The 20,198-nt window shown below is 34.0% G+C and overlaps 1 protein-coding gene across 1 annotated transcript in view; it reads right to left on the minus strand.

Moving 5' to 3' along the window:
- LRRIQ3 (leucine rich repeats and IQ motif containing 3) overlaps window positions 1-20,198 on the minus strand; it is a 235,329-nt gene that overhangs the window by 103,210 nt on the left and 111,921 nt on the right. Inside the window, exon 6 of the mRNA XM_067726576.1 lies at window positions 14,468-14,624. Within this exon, the coding sequence (XP_067582677.1) occupies window positions 14,468-14,624 (157 nt within the window). The remainder of the gene's footprint in view (window positions 1-14,467; window positions 14,625-20,198) is intronic.

Below are 20,198 nucleotides of genomic sequence, written 5' to 3' on the forward strand. Positions count from 1 at the left end.
AATAAATGAAAGAGAGACTAAAAACATAGAAAAGATAAATGAAACTAAGAGCTGTTTCTTTGAAAAGATAAACAAAATTGATAAATCTTCAGTTAGACTCAACAACAAAAAAAGAGAGGGAGGGTCCAAATAAATAAAATTAAAAATGAAAAAAGAAGTTAAAATCTACACCACAGAAATACAAAGGATCACAAGATACTACTATGCACAATTATACACTAATAAATTGGACAACCTATAAGAAATGTACCAATTCCTGGAAATGTAGAAATACAAAGGATCACAAGATATGACTATGCACCATTATACACTAATAAAATGGACAACCTATAAGAAATGTACCAATTCCTAGAAATGTACAATCTTCTAAGACTGAATCTATAAGAAATAGAAAACATGAATAAACCAATTATCAGTAATAAAATTGAATCAGTAATAAAAAAAAAGCTCCCAACAAACAAAAGTCCAGAACCAGAAATCTTCACAGGTGAATTCCACCAAACATTTAAAGAAGAGTTAACACCTATCCTTCTATAACTATTCCAAAATATTGTAGAGGAAGGAATGCTTCTGAACCCATTCTATGATACCAGCATCATCCTGATACCAAAACCAGACAAAGACACCAAAAAAAAGTAAAGTAGAGGCCAATATCATTGATGAACAAAGATGGAAAAATCCTAAACAAAATGTTACCAAACTAAAATAAACAACATTAAAAAGATTACAGACCATGATCAAGTGGGATTTATCCCAGGGTTGCAAGGATGACTCAATATTCACAAATCAATCAATGTGATACACCACATTAACAAATTGAAGAACAAAAATCACATAATCATCTCAATTGATACAGAAAAAGCTTTTGACAAAATTCAATATCCATTTATGATAAAAACTTTCAATGAAGTGGGTATAAAGGAAACATTCCTCAACATAATAAAGGGCATATATGACAAGCCTACAGCTAACATCATACTCAACAGTGAAAAGCTGAAAGCATTTCCTCTAAAAAGAGGGAAAAGACAAGGATGCCCACTCCCATCACTTTTATGCAACATAGTACTTGAATAAGTATGAGTTATAGCAATCAGACAAGAAAAAAAAATAAATAAAAGTAATCCAAATTGGAAAGGAATAAATAAAACAGTGGCTGTGTGCATATAACATGATACAGTATAGAGAAAATCCCAAAGATGCCACAAACAAAAACTATTAGAGGGCTTCCCTGGTGGTGCAGTGGTTGAGAGTCTGCGTGCCAATGCAGGGGACATGGGTTTGTGCCCCAGTCCAGAAAGATCCCACATGCCGTGGAGCAGCTAGGCCCGTAAGCCATGGCCGCTGAGCCTGTGCATCTGGAGCCTGTGCTCCGCAACAGGAGAGGCCACAACAGTGAGAGGCCTGCGTACAGCAAAAGAAAAAAAAAAAAAAAAACTATTAGAATTCATCAATGAATTAGTAAAGTTGAAGGATACATAATTAGTATACAGAAATCTGTTACATTTCTATACACTAACAGTAATCTATCAGAAAGAAATTAAGAAAACAATTCCAATTACATCAAAAATGATAAAATACCTAGGAATAAATCTACACAAACTTGATAAATTGTAAGACTCTGATGAAAGAAACTGAAGATAATACAAACAAATGAAAGATATACCTTGTTCATGGATTGGAAAAATTCATATTGTTAAAATGATCATACTACCCAAAGCAATCTACAGATTGAATGCAATTCCTATCAAAATATCCATGGCATTTTTCACTAAACTGAAAAAAAATTCTAAAATTTGTATGGAAATACAAAAGACCCTGGGTAGCCAAAACAATCTTGAGGAAGAAGATCAAAGCTGGAGGTGTCACACACACTGATTTCAACCTATACTACAAATCTACAGTAATCGAAACAGTATGGTTCTGGCACAAAAAAAAAAAAAAAAACTTATAGGTCAATGGGATAGAATAGAGAGCTCTGAAATGAACCTATACTTTATGGTCAATTAACTAAAACAAAGGAGGCAAGAATATACAATGGGGAAAAAAAACCTCTTCAATGAATGGTGTTTGGAAAAGTAGAGAGCTACATGCAAAATAATCAAACTAGACTACTCTCTCAATCTATATACAAAAATAAAATCAAAATTGATTAAAGACTTAAACATAAGACCTGAAAACTTGTAGGAATAAAAATCCTACAAGAAATTATAATCAGTATGCTCTTTGACATTGGACTTAGGAATGCTTTTTTGGCTATGCCTCCTCAGGCAAGGGAAACAGAAACAAAAATAAACAAATGGGACTACAGCAAACTAAAAAGTTTTTGCCCAGCAAAGGAAACTGTTAATAAAATGAAAAGGCTGCCTACTAGATAGGAAAAGTATTTGCAAATGATATATCTAATAAGGGATTAGTATAAAAATATACAAAGAACTCATACAACTCAACATCAAAAAACAAATAACCCATTTTAAAAATGGGTAGAGGACTTGAACAGACATTTTTTCCAAGAAAGATATACAGATGGCCAACAGACACATAAAAAGATGTTCAACATCACTAATCACCACAAAAATGCAAACCAAAACCACAATGAAATATCACCTTGCAGTTGTCTAAACAGCTATTATCAAAAAGACAACAGATAACAAGTGTCGATGAGAATGTGGAGAAAAGGAAACCCTGATACACTGTTGGTGGAAATGTAAATTGGTACAGCTGCTATGGAAAAAGTAAGGTGGTTCCTCAAAAAATTAAAAATAGAACTGCCATACAATCCAGCAATTCCTCTCCTGGATATTTAAGCAAAGAAAGTGAAAACACTAATTAGAAAAGATATATGCACCACTCTGTTCACTGCAGCATTATTTACAATAGCCAAGATATGGGAGAAACCTAAGTGTCCATTAATAGATGTATGGTTAAAGAAGATGTGATATCTATACATCTATATATAGATACACACACACAGAATGGATTATTACTCAGCCATAAAAAAGAAAAATCTTGCCATTTGTGACATGGATGGACCTCTAGGGTTATATGCTAAGTGAAATAAGTCAGACAGAGAAAGACAAGTACTGTATGATTCCCCTTGTATGTGGAATCTAAAAAACAAAGTAAATGAACAAACACAACAAAACAGAAAAAGAGTTACAAATACAGAAAACAGGTGTTTGCCAGAGAGGAAGGGGATGTGAGGGGGAAAGAAAATAATGAAAATGAGACTACTATTCTCAAAACTATAGGATATAGTATTATCTTCACTGAAAGGTAAATAAAGGTATAATGTTGAATGTTCATTAGAAATCAGAAAAAAAATTGAGAAAATTATGTATTCAAATAAATAAGTGTGAAAAATATCTTAAAAGTATATCTATAAAAATGCTGGAGGGCTTCCCTGGTGGTGCAGTGGTTGAGAGTCCGCCTGCCGATGCAGGGGTCGCGGATTTGTGCCCCGGTACGGGAAGATCCAACATGTCGTGGAGCAGCTGGGCCCATGAGCCATGGCTGCTGAGCCTGCGCGTCCGGAGCCTGTGCTCCGCAACGGGAGAGGCCACAACAGTGAGAGGCCCGCGTACCGCAAAAAAAAAAAAAAAAAAAAATGCTGGAAAGTCAGAAAGAGAAAATAAAGATAAACATGATACAAAGTAATAATTTTTAAATTATTTAGTTAAAAGAGACAATTTTAATTACATTCAAAATTTGTTTACTAAGGCTACTTAAGAATTCCTAAAATCTGAATCATATAATGATGAGAAATGACCAAATTTGTTGTCAAAGATTTACAATTCTCTGACAATTTAAAAAGTCATATGAACTTGACAATTGCATGGGCAAGGCTCCTTAGTAAATATTCAAAAGATACCTAATTCCTATATTCCTGAAATTGTTTCAAAGCATAGGAAAAAAGAAAGTGTCTTAAGACAGACGACTGTCCTCAAAAAGCAGGCACCAAAAGAAAACAATACAACCTCACTCATTATTACAGAGGGTAAAATCTTAAAATAAGTATTAGCTATCCCAACTGAGTGATTCCCATTCAAACAAAAACACACAATGACTAAGGTCTGTTTTAAGAATGCAAGCACGGTTCAAAATAACAAGATATATTGATTTAATTCATTACCTTAGTATACTAGAAAAAAAAATGAAGACTCTCAATAGAATTAGAAAAGGCATGTAATAATGTTCAACAAATACTTGTGCTTTATATTTAATCCAACATCTCAGTACTAAGATACTTTCTTAACATGATGAAGAGTACCTACCAGAAATTTTGCAATATCATATTTCAAGATGAAATAATAGTGGTATTAGGATCAAAATCAGAAATAATACAAGAATTACAAGAATACCCATTTACCACCAATATTATTCTTGAATTTGAAATCTACTCAAGAAAACAAGAAAAATAGGAAAAAGTATGATTGTTGAAAAGGAAAAGTGATCATTTTCTAAAGAATACTTTGACAATCTAACAGAATAAACTGAAAAATCATTTCAAATAACAAGATAGTGACTAAAAAAATCAACACTAGTATTTATAAAAATACTAGTCTGAAATTATAATTTAAAAAAAATTCAAGTCTCAACATAAAATAATTGTTTTTATGTTTTGTTTTGTTTTGTTTTTTTACGCGGGGCCTTTCACTGCTGTGGCCTCTCCCGTTGCAGAGCACAGGCTCCGGGCGCGCAGGCTCAACGGCCATGGCTCACGGGCCCAGCCGCTCCGCGGCATGTGGGATCTTCCCGAACCAGGGCACGAACCCGCGTCCCCTGCATTGGCAGGCGGACTCTCAACCACTGTGCCACCAGGGAAGCCCTGTTTTTATGTTTTACGTATTATTTTTGGAATAATCTTAATGTGCAAAAGCTACGTGAATAATACTACACAACCTCAGCGAAAATCATAGAAATAACTGAATAAATAGAAATATATACAAAGGTCCTTAAGCAAATGACTCAACATTATAACATGTCTATTCTCCCATAATCACTTTCTAAATACAGTGCCATTAAAATAAATACCTTTTAATACACAAAATGATTTTAAACTTCATTTGAATAAATAAAACACAAAAATAGCCAATAATAATGAAAATTGGTTTGCCTTATCACAAATCAACATCATATAGCTAAAATATTAAAATGATGTTGTTTTCGAATAATTAGATACAAGGAGATTATCATGTGATAAATGTACTATTTTAAATACCTGGTAGAATAATACTTAACAAATGGTGTTGGAATAATTTACTATATATAAAAATATAAAGTTTTTTTCTTTTCCTCTAAAATTAATTATTTTTTTAAAAAAATTGAAGTACAGTTAATTTATAATATGTTAGTTTAAGGTGTGGATCATAGTGATTCAGTATTTTTGCAGATTATACTTCATTATAGGTTATTAAAAGATAATGGGTATAATTCCCTGTGCTAAATAGTATATCTTTATTGCTTATCTATTTTATATATAGTAGTCTGTATCTGTTAATCCCATACCCCTAATTTGTCCCTCTCCCTTTCCCCTTCTCCCCTCTGGTAACCACAAATTTGTCTTTTATATGGTGAGTCTATTTCTGTTTTCATATACTTCAATTTCTATTATTTTTCAGATTTCACATATAAGTGATATTATATAATATTTGTATTTCTCTGTCTGACAGTTCACTAAGCATAATATTCTCTAGGTCCATCCACATTGCTGCAAATGGCAGTATTTCATTCAAATATGTAGTTTTATCCTTACTACAACCCCAAACTAAAATAATTTCCAAGTGGAATGATATATAAAAGTAAAAATATAAAAACATAAAAATGTCAGAATAAAATAACTCATCTTTTTATAAGCCTAGAGCTGTGAAGAACATTTTTTAGCATTCTATGAAGAATAGACACCCCAAATACTCACTGGTTTTACCACATTAGAATTAGTTTTCTGAACAGCAAAAGACACTATAGATAAAACTAATACACAAGTGATAAACTGGAAAGAACATATGATAAGGGAAAATTTCACTGAAATTGTCCCTTCCAAGTTAAATGGAGTAAAATTCTATATAGCAAGTCCATACCAATAGAACAATGAACAAAGGATATGAACAAATAAAGAAAAAGAAAATAAACAAAAGCAAGTACAGAATAAAAGTGGTCAACATAAAAAAGTTATCTTTTATTAATGATAAGTATGATGTAAGTTAAATCTGCATGTTTCTTAATAAAACTATGTTAGCTTATTTGTTTAGACATTCCCAAAGGAGTTTAAGTTTTACAAATCAAAATCATTTAACTTTTACAAATTTTTAAAATTCATTATCAAATTTTGACATAAGAGGGAAGAGCAAATGAACCATGGGATGTCATTTAGAAGGGAAAATTAATAACTTGGAGCAAAATGGAAAGAGAAATTACAGTAATAGGTCAGGAGCTTACAAGGAGGGGGGCCTACAGCAAATTTATTTTATTTCTAGGCAAGGAGAAGAATAAGCAAAAGGACAGCTATCTGGAAATGTGCAATAGGGATATGGTTTCAGAAGCACAGAATGAAAACCATGATCATGCCAGAAAACCTGTCTTAAAAAGGAGTGGCAAAGTGCCTACAGTCTGGAAAATGAGGCAGGACAGAAGGACATAAATTTGATCCAGTTTTCTTCCTGTTATAAAATCAGTCTTCACCTCTGAGTCAGTTGCCCAAAAAGACTGAGAAACTTTGAATACTGAAGAGAGCTAAGCTGAAGGGTACCAGGTAGATTTCCAGTCTCTGCATGAAATAATTCAGGCAGGAATACTCCTTGTAGTCCTTGGAAATGTAGACACAATATCTTTATACACAGAGTAAAAGATAACTTCCACATTGTGTATTTTAACAAAAAAAGTTCTGTGGTTACAGTGCCAGTTGTCCTCTAACTGGTTCTAAAATGTCAGGATAGCATGCAGATATATGAGTGTTCTGGGTGAACAGCTGAGATGGAACTATGATTACAAAAAACATATGTTTCAATAAAGGAAAAATGGACACTTTATTGAATAATATTAAGAATAAAGGAATTTTTACTTACATTTGTATTTATATTTGTCTTGTGACCCCTAGGAGAGAGTCAGTGTATCGTATGTTACTGATATTACAGCTCTTAGGTATGTGCATGGGACCAACAGAATTGGTTTTGCAAGATGTTAAAAGATGCCAAGAAAGTTACCATCTGGCATAACTTATAAGTATCTCCCTTATGATTTTTTTTTTTTTTTTCGGTACGTGGGCCTCTCACTGTTGCGGCCTCTCCCATTGCGGAGCACAGGCTCTGGACGCGCAGGCTCAGCGGCCATGGCTCACGGGCCTAGCCTCTCCGCAGCATGTGGGATCTTCCCAGACTGGGGCACGAACCTGTGTCCCCTGCATCGGCAGGCGGACTCTCAACCACTGCGCTACCAGGGGAGCCCCTCCCTTATAATTTTTTTTCCTAATTTCTATCTATTTCAGGTTTAAGTCACGTAATTTTCCTTTATTCACCTCAATTCACAAAGTATTTGTTGAAAGGTACTATGAGAACTTCATAGTTCCTGTCCCTATGCCTTTCCCACATGTGTTATGCTATAAGATAAGTTGTCTGCTCAATTCTCTCATTTTCCTAGTGATCTCTCTGTTGACCTTGGCAACCCTCACAGTTGAACAACTCAGATTATGTATTAATCTAGCATCCACTTGCTGCTTTTTAAAAATAATTCTGAAATTGCTTGGTTATAAAAATTTTCTTATCCATATCTATGGAGTCAAGCATAATATATGGTGTCACAGGTTTTTCCAGAAAGGAGATACCAAGACATTTAAGTGTGCAAAAGGTTTATTGGGAAGTAATACTCTTTAAAGGAAAACGGAGGAAGTGGATTAAGCAGGGAGAGTCAAGTTTCTGCCAACCGACCAGGAGCTCTGAAGCAAAGTCTGTCTCTATCTGAAGGTCCAACAATGAGTAATAATGGCCAGGCCCTTGTAACACTGCCTTACTTAGTAATTGCCTGAAGGCTGCCTAGAGAATAGTGTGACCTCGACTTGAAAGCAGAGGTGGACCCTGAACAATCTAACAGCTGGAGCTGTCAGCTAGTCACACTCCTTGCATCTGAGCAGTCACAAATGGTGTCTAATATTACCCTTGTATGCCTCTGTCCTAATCTTATTCATTTAGCTCCAAGTTTTCTCCTTGCAGTCTCAGTAAAATCTTTGATTAAAGGGGACAGGCTTTACTTATTTTATTTTTACTGCCAGTGACAAGCAGGGGACCTGATATTTAGAAAGCACCTAGTAAACATCTGCGAAATTTTATTAAATGGATAAAGTTAGCCCATTATGTGTTGATTAAGTCAAAAAGCTACAGCTTCACTTTTAAGTCATCAGTTTTGCTTCTTTGGACCCCAAAACATAGGTGAATTAAACTTAAATTAAATTACCCTTAGCACCTGCTAGCCCTTAGTGACTCTTCTGATAAATATCTCATACTTCTACCTGACCCTAAAAGCCATTATTTCCCATAAGTCTTAATACTCAGGACAACTCCAGCTCCTTTGATCAGATCCTTAGATGTAGGCAACTGACTAAACTGTATTTGAATTTGTATACTCCTTTCAGTTCCATACTTTATATAATCAGTCCCTACCTAGTAAGTTATTCCTATTTCTTTCCCCTCTCCCTACAAGTTCCAGCATAGGAATTGTTTTATGGCAATCTTCAAGGCCTTAGAATTTGTTACAGTGCTAAGGACACTCTAAATATTCAAAAAAATACCCATTTGAAATGAACTGTATTGCTGATGGGGCCTGAAAATGACTGTTAGGCAATAACAAAGAGCGTGTAAGAATGTCATTACAAAGCTTTTTTCTTAAGACTTTCCTAAGTTAGTACAACATCCCAGAAACTCATTGATAATAAAGGCCACTTTCCAGTGTAAGGAAAGACTCTTCACAAAACACTGAAGTTAAAAAAATGAAATATCTAACCGTAAGTTTCTTTTTAACTCTCCACATAATAAAATAAGATGACCCATTCCACATCTCCTGAATCTGATATGAGATCAATGCTCACAATACTTTCTTAGTATCATCTACTGTTAAACTAAACAGAGAAGAGGGAAAAAGTCGTTTCATTATTTTTTGGCTTCTAAAACTATGGAGCTGATTATTCTTTCTCCCTGCCCCCCTATTTACCTGAATTCAAAGTAGGCACAAAAAATCCCAAACTCAAATATAATTAGTAACTTGGATTTGTAAAATTAATATTAGCACAACTTCACCCTGCCATGCAAGCTGTGCTCCACACAACTCCAGGGAATGTCATCCACACAGACTGTGATGTAAATGCACTCATACAACGTGCAAAGCAGCAGCCCTGAGTAAGGTAAAGTCGTCTCGTTCCTCTCTTACTCACATAGGCCATGTGATTATAAATCATTACATTTTTTTAATAGTAAAAAGAGAACTATACCCCAGTAAAAGATATACGGATGGCAAGTAAACATCTGAAAAGATGTCATCATATGTCATTAAGGAATTGCAAATTAAAGCAACAATGAGATACTATTGCATACCTATTAGAATAGCCAAAACCTACTTACACTGACAGTACCAAATGCTGGTGAAAATGTGGAGCAACAAGAACCTCATTCATTGCTAGTGGGAATGCAAAATGGTACAACCACTTTGGAAGATAGTTTTGCAGTTATTTTTTTTTTCAAAACTAAGCATCCTCCTACCATAAAATCCAGCAATCACGCGTCCTTGTATTTATCCAAACAAGTTGAAAATTTGTGTGCACACAAAAACCTGCACATGGATGTTTATACCCACTTTGTTCATAATTGCTAAAATTTGTAAGTAACCAAGATGTCATTCAATAGGTGAATGGATAAATAAATTGTTGTACCTCCAGACAATGGAATATTCTTTAGTTCTAAAAAGCAATGAGTTAATAAGCCATGAAAAGACATGGAGGAAACTTAAATGCATATTACTAAGTGAAAGAAGCCAGTCTAAAAAGGCTACACATGCTACATACTATATTATTCCAACTATATGACATTCTGGAAAAGGAAAAACTATGGAGACAGTAAAAATATTATAGGTTGCCAAAGGTTAGGGGAAAATAAGGATGAATAGGCAGAACACAGAGGATTTTTAAGGCAGTGAAACTATTCTGTACAATATTGTAATGGTGGATATATGTCATTACGTATTTCTCAAAACCCATAGAAGGTACAACACCAAGAGTGAACCCTAATGTAAACTGGACTTTGGGTGATAATGCTGTGTCAATGTAGGTTCTTTGATTGTAACAAATATACCATTGTGGTGCAGGATGTGGATAATGGATACTGTACATATGTGGGGACAGGGAGTAACATGGAGACTCTCTATACTTTCTGCTAATTTTGCTGTGAACCTAAAAGTGCTCTAAAAATAATGTTTATTAACTAAGAAAAGAGAATTGCTAATGTGGAATATAACATAAAATAGAGGTTCCTGAAGACAATATTTCTATATTTTTATTATAAAAAATGGAGATAAAATGTTTTTATCCACAATGCAAAATCTTTGTTTTTATTATATAAACAAAACATGATTTCTGATTAGAAAGAATATACAAAATTGTCAGAAAGAAAGGAATAATCACCTAACATTCTACCTCTTAAATAACCACTATTAACAGATTGATGATTGTGATTTTCATGTATTTTTAATGCATATGTGGTACAATTAAAAAGTTACTTTATATTTTTGAAACCTTATTAAAAATTATAATATATTAAAAGACAAACAGTTCCTCAGGTATGTACGTGTGTGTGTGTGTGTGTATATATATATATATATATATATATATACACACACACACACACACCTTTAAGAAAATGTATTTAATAGTAATCAATGGAAAGGGTTCACAGGAGGATTATCTTCAAGTATATTTTGCTCTTTTTTGTTTTACAAAAATGGTATTCAACATGGAATGTATATAGTTCCATCCATATTAGTTATGAGAAAAATGTATCTTTGGAACCAAAGGAAAATCAATAAAAATATCTTAGAATTCAACCAAATCATCAGTTCTAAAGCAAATCTTACTTTAGTATAGATGACTGCCATATTATGTTTCCAGGAATTATAGAATGCCATAAAGGAGAACAAGATGTGAACATTCAATGCACTAGAAGTGGTTCAATGTAAGAAATCTCTTCCAGAGAAATTGACTGGCTTGCCCTATGGATCTTTTTCCTCATTCTATTGATAACTAGGGAGAACATATGCACACTCTCCAGAAGATGAGTCAAGATAAAGGGTGTGAAATTCCAATATTAATGCTTCAAGGCAAGAGGGTGTTGCTCAAGTCCTAAGAAAAAATTAGATCATGATTCTAGGATGTGGGCTGTCAAAGAAAACAGAGATCCACAACACATAGATTTGTTCTATCTTTCCATGAGGTTATAACAGTAAGGGTTCCTGGCCATCACTCTTTCTTACCTCTTAGATGCTTTCTTTCCTTCCTAACAACATATGACTAAACCAGCTTAAGGAAGCTTCAAATGTGAGGGTGTGGAGGCAAGAGGAAAGAGGGCAACTAATCTTCTCTGAGATAAATATATGGCAAATTTCTTTCCTCTTCTCTTAATCTCTGTCCTTTTGGCTATAATGAGTGTGACTTTCTTTCATACTATACCCCTTCTAAAATTCATGTTTGCAATATAGGAAATAACTATTCAAGATAAAAAAGCATGGGTAACAAAGAATATCTCATAGTCTAGCCCAGGTTACTAAAATTTTGCAATGGAATTTTAGACCAAAGCCTCAGTTAGGAACTGCTTTGTTTGCTATTACTCCCAGTACATATATTTTCCTTGGTAACTTTTGAGTAAAAGGATTGACTGTGCAAAAGCAGATTTCAAATAGCTTTGGGTGCCCCAGCAAAACCCATCATAATAGTATCTAGATTTCCCTAAAATCCCACATAGTAATATACAAATGTCCCTAAAGTTTGATCTAATTGACCACCATAATTCTGTATTTATGTCAGTCTATTCAATAACAGAAGAAAAACCACCCTCTGACCAATATCTGTAAGCCATGGATAAATAATATCCCTAGCAATTGTTTTAGATCCTCAATGTCTTCTACTCCGATCCAGTTTTTTATCAGATTCTTTCATCATGGCTTCTAACTTTTGGTTCTGTATATCATTTACAGTTTATTTTTGCACCATTAACTCTGGATGTTTATATGGACTTCTGGCTTTGCACCACAGTATTTCCTAAATGAATGTGACTCGAACTCACTCCTCTGGTTCTTTCCATTTTAGATTACCATTAATATCAGAAATTTTAAGCCCTTGGGAGACCAAGCATGTTTCATCCCCAAACAGGAGCAGATTCAGACAACGATTGCTTTATCTAATTACTGAAACTCGAATTCCATTCTTGATTAAGCTTTACATTACTTTGCTCACAGTATCTTTCTCTAATGCACTCCCAGTATTAAATGCTGATATTTTCTCAACCCCTCCCCTTTCCCTACTCCCTAACTCTTTTAATGTTTTCTGGATCCTAGGTTCTCTTAGGTATTCTATAGTATTAACTGCTCTCACTATAGCTTCTAATAAATCAAGCTCCAAGTCACTAAAGACTAGACATGTGAGTAGTAAAAAATAATAAAAGAATAATATATCAACTGAGTGAGCTGAAGAGAAGACTAAAAATGAGGCTAGCAGAAGATGGAATGACAATTATATATAGAAGAAATAGATTCAAAGATGAATCTTACAATGAAAAATTATTTCAGTTACTATAAGAAAGTTAGCTTTGAAGACTTCATAATGTTGTATGAATAGTAGCTATAAACAATGAAAAAAGCATAGGAAAATGTACATATTTATAGACTATGAAAGAATAATTTTTAATAAATGACATTAGTAGTGATGTGGTTAGTAGAATTACTAATATCAAAGAGCTTTAGAAAACTCCTTATAATTAATATATTTTAGCAAAAGATTTATAACATTCAAAATACTTCCAAAATCTTGAAATGGTATATTACATGTAACTTCATAAGTATTAAATAACGTAACATTTATAATATATATTATTCCTATTTATGTATATATAATGGTCACTTGCCATGACACAACATATATACAAATATACATATATATGGATAGGTATATATACATCTACATTTATATATGGGTGTTGGCTATCAGTATATCCAAATTGGTTATCAGTATACAACATACCCATATCCAACTTGGATATCAGTATACATCAGTGAAAGTCTTCTCTAAATAAAGCTTATAAAAAGCAGGTGACATGCCTGAAATCAACATGTTTATATTCTACAAAGAGGGCAAAAGACACTTCACATAAACTTTATGGAGCATACTATCATCTGGAGCAAATTAATACAGTTGGCCCTGCATGCTAATGAGGAAAAAGTTTTGCATAAGATACATTTGCCTTTTAAACCTATGTTTTTATTCAATGGATACATTTTGGTGGGATTTAAGGGCTTGAGGACATTACTGTACTATATCTAGAACACGTGTCCTCAATTACATTGAAATCAGACTAATGTCAGTCTGGACAGTTTGTATTCCCTTCTAATTATGTTAATGTAATGGAAACATTTGTAGCTCAGGCTATTCAGGTACAGGTGCAAATATGAAGGAGTTTACAGACAAACAGAGTGCTTTATAAATTATAAAAAGTTCATTCCAGTTAATTATACTATAATGCCGAGTTTTCATTTTTACCATTACCTAATGGTAAAAGCAAAACAAAATTCTAAAAATAAAAAAGCACAAACTTTGGAGTCAGATGATCTCGAGTTAAGGCCTACCAATGTCACTTAACTGTTTGGCTTTTGGTAAGTTAATCAACCCCTATGAGCCTTAGTTTCCCTAATCATAAAAAAAGAGGTAAAAATACCTCTTACAGTATTGTGAAGAATATATTACATACCACATGCAAAATATCTAGCACAGTGCCTGGTACATAGTAGGTACTCAATAAATATACATTTCTTTCTATTTTTATTGTGTCCTTAAAGCAATAGATGATTTTGCACAAAATACTGAGTGAATATTATACTATATGTATAATTATCAGCCTTTAATAAACTAAATATTTCTTTATGTTTTCAGCTACTGAGAATATATTTTATATTACTATTAATAACTACTTCCAATAATTAATAAGAGAAAACACATATATAAAGCATAAATTATAAAATGGTTCTGTTAAGAGTGATTAATACACCACAAAAATTACATTTATTCTACATTATATGACTTTTATCACATCAAGAAAATCTCAAGCATAATATTAACAATGGAAGACATTTAAAAGAGATTAAAGAAATTATCACTAATAAAATATAAACTATAACTATAGTGTCTTAAAAATATTTCAAAGAAGAGTAATAAAATAATTATACTTACATGTTTCCAACATGCACGCTTTTCTGTTATATTGGTTCCAGGATGAAATAAGAGATCCTTAAAGAGCTTATCTTCAAATCCTTTGTGTTTGCAAATCCATTTTTTTTCACTTTCACTAATAGTTTTTTCCTGATGTTTTTCATACAAGAACAAGTGGCTGAATATAAAGGGGGGGGGGGAGAACGGTCATTTAGTTTTTTTGCAAAAAAAAAAAAAGAAAACTACTTATGAGTTCACTTACATCTTGCAAAACATAGTGGTAAACTTAATGTAATATTTGTTTCCATATTATTACTATATAAAGCTAGGCATTAGGGCTGGCTCATCAACATTCATCAAGGGATGAATGAGTGCTGAGAAATCTCTGGGGACATGAATGCACAAACAATTCTGTAACTACATCTGGCTATGCATTTTATAATATAATGTCAGAGAGAACATGACTAAATTATCTATAGAAATATGTTAACAAATATAAACTCTTTTTATCTTTCTTCTCCAGTAAAGAAATAACTTATTTCCACCTAGGAAAACTACTTTACAGCAGTACTGTCCAAGAGAATATAATGCATGCCACAAAGTAACTTAAAATTTTCTATTAGCCACACTAAGAAAAAAGTAAAAAGAAATAGGTGAGATTAATTTTAATACATTTGACCCTTGAACAACACAAATGTGAACTGCGTGAGTTCACTTATATATGAATTTTTTTCAGTAAAAATAGTACTATACTATCTGTTATTGGTTGAACCCACCACACTGCGGAACCCGCAAGTACACAGGGACAAGTGTAAAGGACTAGAGCATCTGAAGATTTTGGTATCTGCAGCAGGTCCTGGAACCAATCTCTTGCAGATAGCAAGCGATGACTGTATTACGTTTTATTTAACCTAATGTATTCAAAATATTACTAGATAAATGGCATCAACAAACTAATATCACAATAGTAAAATACTAAATGTTAGCTCTGTAAGATCAAAAACAAGGGAAGGATAACATCTCTCACCCTATCTATTCAACATTGTACTCAAAGTCCTACTCAGTCCAATAAGGCAATAAGAAGAAAACCATATACCAATATAATCTTTGAATACAGATGCAAAAATTCTAAATGCTAATAAAAAGAATCCAGCAATGTAAGCAAAGAATAATAAGACTATGACCAAGTATTACAAAGCTCATTACATAAACAATTTAATGAAGAGAAAAATGTAAGAGTATATAAATGGATGAAGAAAGACATTGGATAAAATTCAGCAGCCAATCTTTATTTTAAATTTTTTGTAAGAGAGGATATCAAAGTAAACTACTTCAATATCATGAAGACAAATTACCAAAAACCAATAATATTCATTATATGTGATAAAAGAGCAAAATCATTTGAATTAAAATGATGAAACAGGTAGGAACTTTACTGTTACATTATTAAATAGCAAAGGAAAAACAAAAATGACCAAGGAAAGCAATTTTTCCCTTTCTCAGATTTTTAAAGTGGGCTCCACCTGTTCATTCCTTCATTCAGATATTTTCACTGATGATCTACAAATTAGTTAGGGTGAAATATATTGAGAATAAAACTTATACTGGTTCAAATAAGACAGAATTTTACTTTTCTCACATGCAGTCTACACTGGTGGAGCAGCGCTGCTCCATAAAATAATTCAATCTTGCCTCAGCATACTCAAAGACACTGTCATTAACCCACATGACTAATGCATTCCAGCCCATGGGAAGGGAAAGGCATGAAAACAAAGGGGGTATAGTTACCATTTAAGTATTTGAAGCAGCAGTTGTAGTCATTAATTCTGTTCACTTACAAATCTAACAAAAACATAGTCAGATGAACACATTTAGCTGCAAGTAAAATTGGTTAACAAAATCTCTAGTAGTTACTCAACTGCTAAAAGAAAAGAAAAGAATGGATTTTCAAGGAAAAAGTAGTATTTTGAAAATGACCACTATGTGCTGTCTGAAGAGAAGAAAGTCTGTAATACCATGAATGTTATATTCTCTAATAAGTAGAGTTAGACAATATAGAAATAAAACACTAAATATATAATAAGTGAATTGCTTTTCACATAGGCTGGATTGGGATAGTATTGCTAAGAGGAAACAAGCTATAGTGAGAATCTCAGAAAAACATTCTAGTAAAGCAAATGACAAGTACAAAAGGCCAGGTGGAAGTATGCTTAGGGAGGCAAGAACACACTTGGCATGTTTGAAGAACAGGAAGGTCACTGGGATGGACAGTTACTGCAGAGTTTTAAGCAGAAGAGTGGCTTTGAGATCAGAGAAGATCAAGATGGTGAAGTAGGAGGATGTGGAAATAACCTCTCCCCAACGAACACATCAAAAATACATCTACATGTGGAACAATCCTCACTGAAAAGTAAGCAGAGACTGGAAGAAATATTCCTGTACAACCAAAGCTGTGAGAAAGATCCCCACAGAATCAGGTAGGAAGGAAGAGATGTGATCAGGTCAGGACCAGTGCCCCTGGGAGGAGACTCAGAAGAAAAGAGATACTACACAGATGGAGACCCTCCCTGAGGAATGAGCAGTTTGAGCCACATATTGAGCACCCCAGCCCTGGGGTCCGACACTGGGAAGGCAAGCCCACTTGTTTGGTTCCAGGGCCGGTGGGACTAACAGCAGGGCTGTGGGAAGCCTGCTTGTGAGGAGTATGCACAAACTCCCTTGCTCCTGAAACAGTGCAGAGGGGGTGCATTGAGACTGCAGGGTGGCTGGCTGATTTCCTGGAACTGCCCTAGCCTGTGTACCAACCTAAGGAGAGTGGTCACTCATGATGCAGCTCCACACTGGGGAAAGGGCTCTGTGGCTGAGGGACAAAGGACACTCAGACACAAAGCAGCAACTGAGAAAAGCAGGGGCAACCATTACTGGTGCTCACACAGGCAGTGCATTAGAAACAGTCCAGGTCCCTGCCAAGGCCGGACCACCAGAGCTTATGCCCTAACCCACACCAAGCCCACATGCTAGCCACTCTTGCCCCATCATTGCTTCCCTCTGGGGTGAGAGTGCCGGTGCTGGGTGTGGGAAGAGCAAACATTTAATGGGAACAGACAGAGCCAGCTTGAACATGACCCCCAGGGCTTCTGCTCCAGCAGCTTGGGACAGGCCCCGTCCCCCAACAGGGTGGTGACAGCCACTGAGCAGAGGAAAAGCCCCAGCTCACTCATGGCTCTGGACCTAGCCACTCCTTCTCCAGCCCCACCTCCTACTAAGATGATAGCTGCAAGCACACCTTGAGGAAAGATGTGACTACTATTGTCAGATCTAGCTCTCCCATCAAGGCCACTGGGCACACACAGACTGTAGAGAAATGCTTCCACACAAGGACATTCTTTCAGGACTGTAATAAGTTACTGTTTCACCTAATTTCATAGAGACAGAGAAAATTAAGCAAAATGAGAAGATAAAGGAATTTTGTTTCAATTGAAAAGGTAAGAGAAAACTCCTGAAAAACAACCAATGAAACAGAAGGAAATAATTTACCAGATAAAGAGCTCAAACCATTAGTAATAAGAATGCTAAATGAGAGAAAATTATAGATTAATAAAGTGCAAAATTTAACAAGGAACTAGAAATATAAAAAAAGAACCAATCAGAACTGGAGAATACAGTAACTGAAATGAAAAACAAACTAAAAGAAAAACCAACATTTGCATGATAGGGATCTGAGAAAAAGAGAGAAGAGAGTTGAAAATGTATTTGATGAAATTATGACTGAAAACTTCCCAAACATGCAGAAGGAAATAGATATCCAGGTACAGTAAGTACAGTGGGTCACAAACAAGATGAACCCAAACAGACCCACACCAGGACATATCATAATTAAAATGACAAAAGTTAAAGAGAGGATTCTAAAGGTAGCAAGACAAAAACAAAGTGTCATATACAAGGGAACCCTCAAAAATCAGCTGATAGCCTCATAAGGCTATCAGCTGATTTTTATGCAGAAAAAATTACAGGCCAGAAGGGAGTAGCATGATATATTCAAAGTGCTGAAAGGGGAAAACTGCAACCTAGGACACACTACCCAGCATGACTATCATTTAGAAGTGGAAAGATAACTTCTCAGACAAGCAAAAACATAAAGAGTTCATTAATACTAAACCTACCCTAAAAGAAATGTTAAAGAATCTTTTCTAAGTGGAAAAGAAAAGGCTATAACAAGAAGAAAGAATCTATAAAGGAAAAATCCCACTAGTTAAGGCAAATACATAGTAAAGGATGAAAATCAACCACTTAAATAAGCTAGTACAAATATTTAAAAACAAAAAATTGTAAAATCAACTATCACTACAATAGTCAGTAAAGGATACACATGAAGATATAATATATGACATCAAAAACAATATGTGTGGGAGGGGAGTAAAAAGTGTAGATATTTTAGAATGTGTTTGGATTTAAAGGACTACCCATTTTAAACAAATAGATATAGTTACAGGTCAACATATATGAACCCCATGGTAACCATAAATCAAAAACCTACAACAGATACACAAAAACTAGAAAGGAACACAGCATTCAATTAAAGAAAATCATCAATTCATAGGGAAGAAACTAATAGAAGAAGAAAACAACAGAGAAGAACTACAAAAGCAACCAGAAATAAGTGACAAAATGACAATAAGTACATATCTATCAATAAGTGATAAAATGGCAATAAGTACATACCTATCAATAGTTACTTTAGATGTCAATGGACTAAATGCTCCAATCAAAAGACATAAGATAGCTGACTGAATTAAAAAAAACAAGTCCTATCTTTAGAAAAAGCAGAACAAATTGAGACCAAAGTTAGCAGAAAAAGTAGAAAAAGAATAATAAAATGATCCCAAAGTTAGAAGAAGGAAGAAAATAATAAAGATTAGAGAGGAAATACATGAAATAGAGAACAGGAAAACAATAGAAAATATAACCAACCTAAGAGTTGTTTCTTTGAAAATATAAACAAAATCACAAAGCTTTAGCTAGACTAAGGGAAAAAAAAAAAAGAGAAATGACCCAAATTGACAAAATTGTAAATGAAAAATGAGACATTACAATTTATACCACAGAGACATGACACATCATAAGAGACCATTATGAACAACTATATGCCAACAAACTGGACAACTTAGAAGAAACTGAAAAATTATTAGAAACACAACTACTCGAAACAAATCAGGAATAAACAGAAAGTCTGAATAGACCAATTAACAATAAGGAGATCAAATCAGTAATAAAATGTCTCCCAATGAAGAGAAGCCCAGGACCAGATGGCTTCACTGGTGAATTTTACCAAACATTTAAAGAATTAGCACCAATTATTCTTAAACTCTCCCAAAAAATCAAAGAGGAGGAAACACTCCCAGACTCATTTTATGAGGCCAGCGTTACTCTGATACCAAAGCCAGTTAAGGACACTAACAGAAAAGAAAACTACAGTTCAATCCCTGTTGAATATAGGTGCAAAAAGTCTCAATAAAACATTAGCAAACTGAATTTAGCAGCACAGTTAAAGATCTTTCACCATGATCAAGTGGGATTTATACATGGAATGCAAAGAAGGTTCAACATATGCAAATAAATGTGATCCATCGCATAAATAGAATGAAAGAAAAAAGTCATATGATCATCTCAAGAGATGCAGAAAAAGCATTTGACAAAATTCAACTTCTGTTCATGATAAAAACTCTCAACAAATTAGGTATAGAAGGAATAT

Source organism: Pseudorca crassidens, chromosome 2, assembly GCF_039906515.1.
Source record: "Pseudorca crassidens isolate mPseCra1 chromosome 2, mPseCra1.hap1, whole genome shotgun sequence".
NCBI lineage: Eukaryota > Metazoa > Chordata > Mammalia > Artiodactyla > Delphinidae > Pseudorca > Pseudorca crassidens.